At 37.4% G+C, this 882-nt stretch overlaps 1 protein-coding gene across 1 annotated transcript; it reads left to right on the top strand.

Moving 5' to 3' along the window:
• LOC107724667 (T-cell ecto-ADP-ribosyltransferase 1-like) lies at positions 1-882 on the top strand. The gene is made up of 2 exons (XM_016533675.1): positions 1-51; positions 127-882. The coding sequence occupies exons 1-2, from the start codon at positions 1-3 to the stop codon at positions 880-882; spliced, it is 807 nt and encodes a 268-aa protein (XP_016389161.1).

Below are 882 nucleotides of genomic sequence, written 5' to 3'. Positions count from 1 at the left end.
ATGCTGCTGATCACTGAAGCTCTTCTTCTCATTTTAGCTGCTCTAGGACAGGTAAGCTTGTGTTCTAGTATGAATATTACAGACATGAATACTGATGATTGATTATTATGATTCCTATTGCTGCAGGATCACAGAGCTGCTGCTGTTAAAGGACAGATATTTCCACTGGATATGGCACTGGATTCAGTTGATGATCAATATGACGGATGCACCAGGAAAATGACACAACTGGTGGAAACAAGATATCTGAAGAAGGAACTCAATAACTCTAGAAATAATTTTAAAATAGCTTGGCAAGAGGGTGAAAAACACATTAAGGAGCCAGAAAATAACTTGACGAGGAAACATTCAATTGCCATTTATGTGTATACTGGTGATAAAGTATTTCGTGATTTCAACAATGAAACTCGCTACGGTAAACAAAACTACACAACCGAGACATACAAATGGTATTCACTTCACTTTCTGTTAACAGAAGCGATACAGATTCTGAAGAAAACACAAAATACATGCTATGATACTTATCGTGGTACAAAATTTAGATATAGTTTTCTTAACACAAAGGTTCGTTTTGGCTCATTTGCATCTTCCACTTTTAATCGGAGCAAAACAACGTTTTTTGGAAATGTATCTTGTTTTGAAATCAAAACTTGTGAAGGTGCTGAGGTGACAAAATATTCAAAGCTTTCTCATGAGAGAGAGGTGCTGATTCCTCCGTATGAGACGTTTAAAGTCACTGCTGTTAGGACAAAAAGAGATGAGAAAGATCTCTGGTGTGACACTGTGTACACTTTGAAAAACACTGGAAAAACAAGTGACCTGAACTGTGCTCTATTCAGGAGACCAACCAAGACCATAGATAAGTACCATGCTTTGCGCTGA

Source organism: Sinocyclocheilus rhinocerous, unplaced genomic scaffold (genome assembly GCF_001515625.1).
Source record: "Sinocyclocheilus rhinocerous isolate Xijiao unplaced genomic scaffold, SAMN03320098_v1.1 scaffold2290, whole genome shotgun sequence".
Lineage (NCBI taxonomy): Eukaryota > Metazoa > Chordata > Actinopteri > Cypriniformes > Cyprinidae > Sinocyclocheilus > Sinocyclocheilus rhinocerous.
This window is presented reverse-complemented; position numbering and strand designations above follow the sequence as displayed.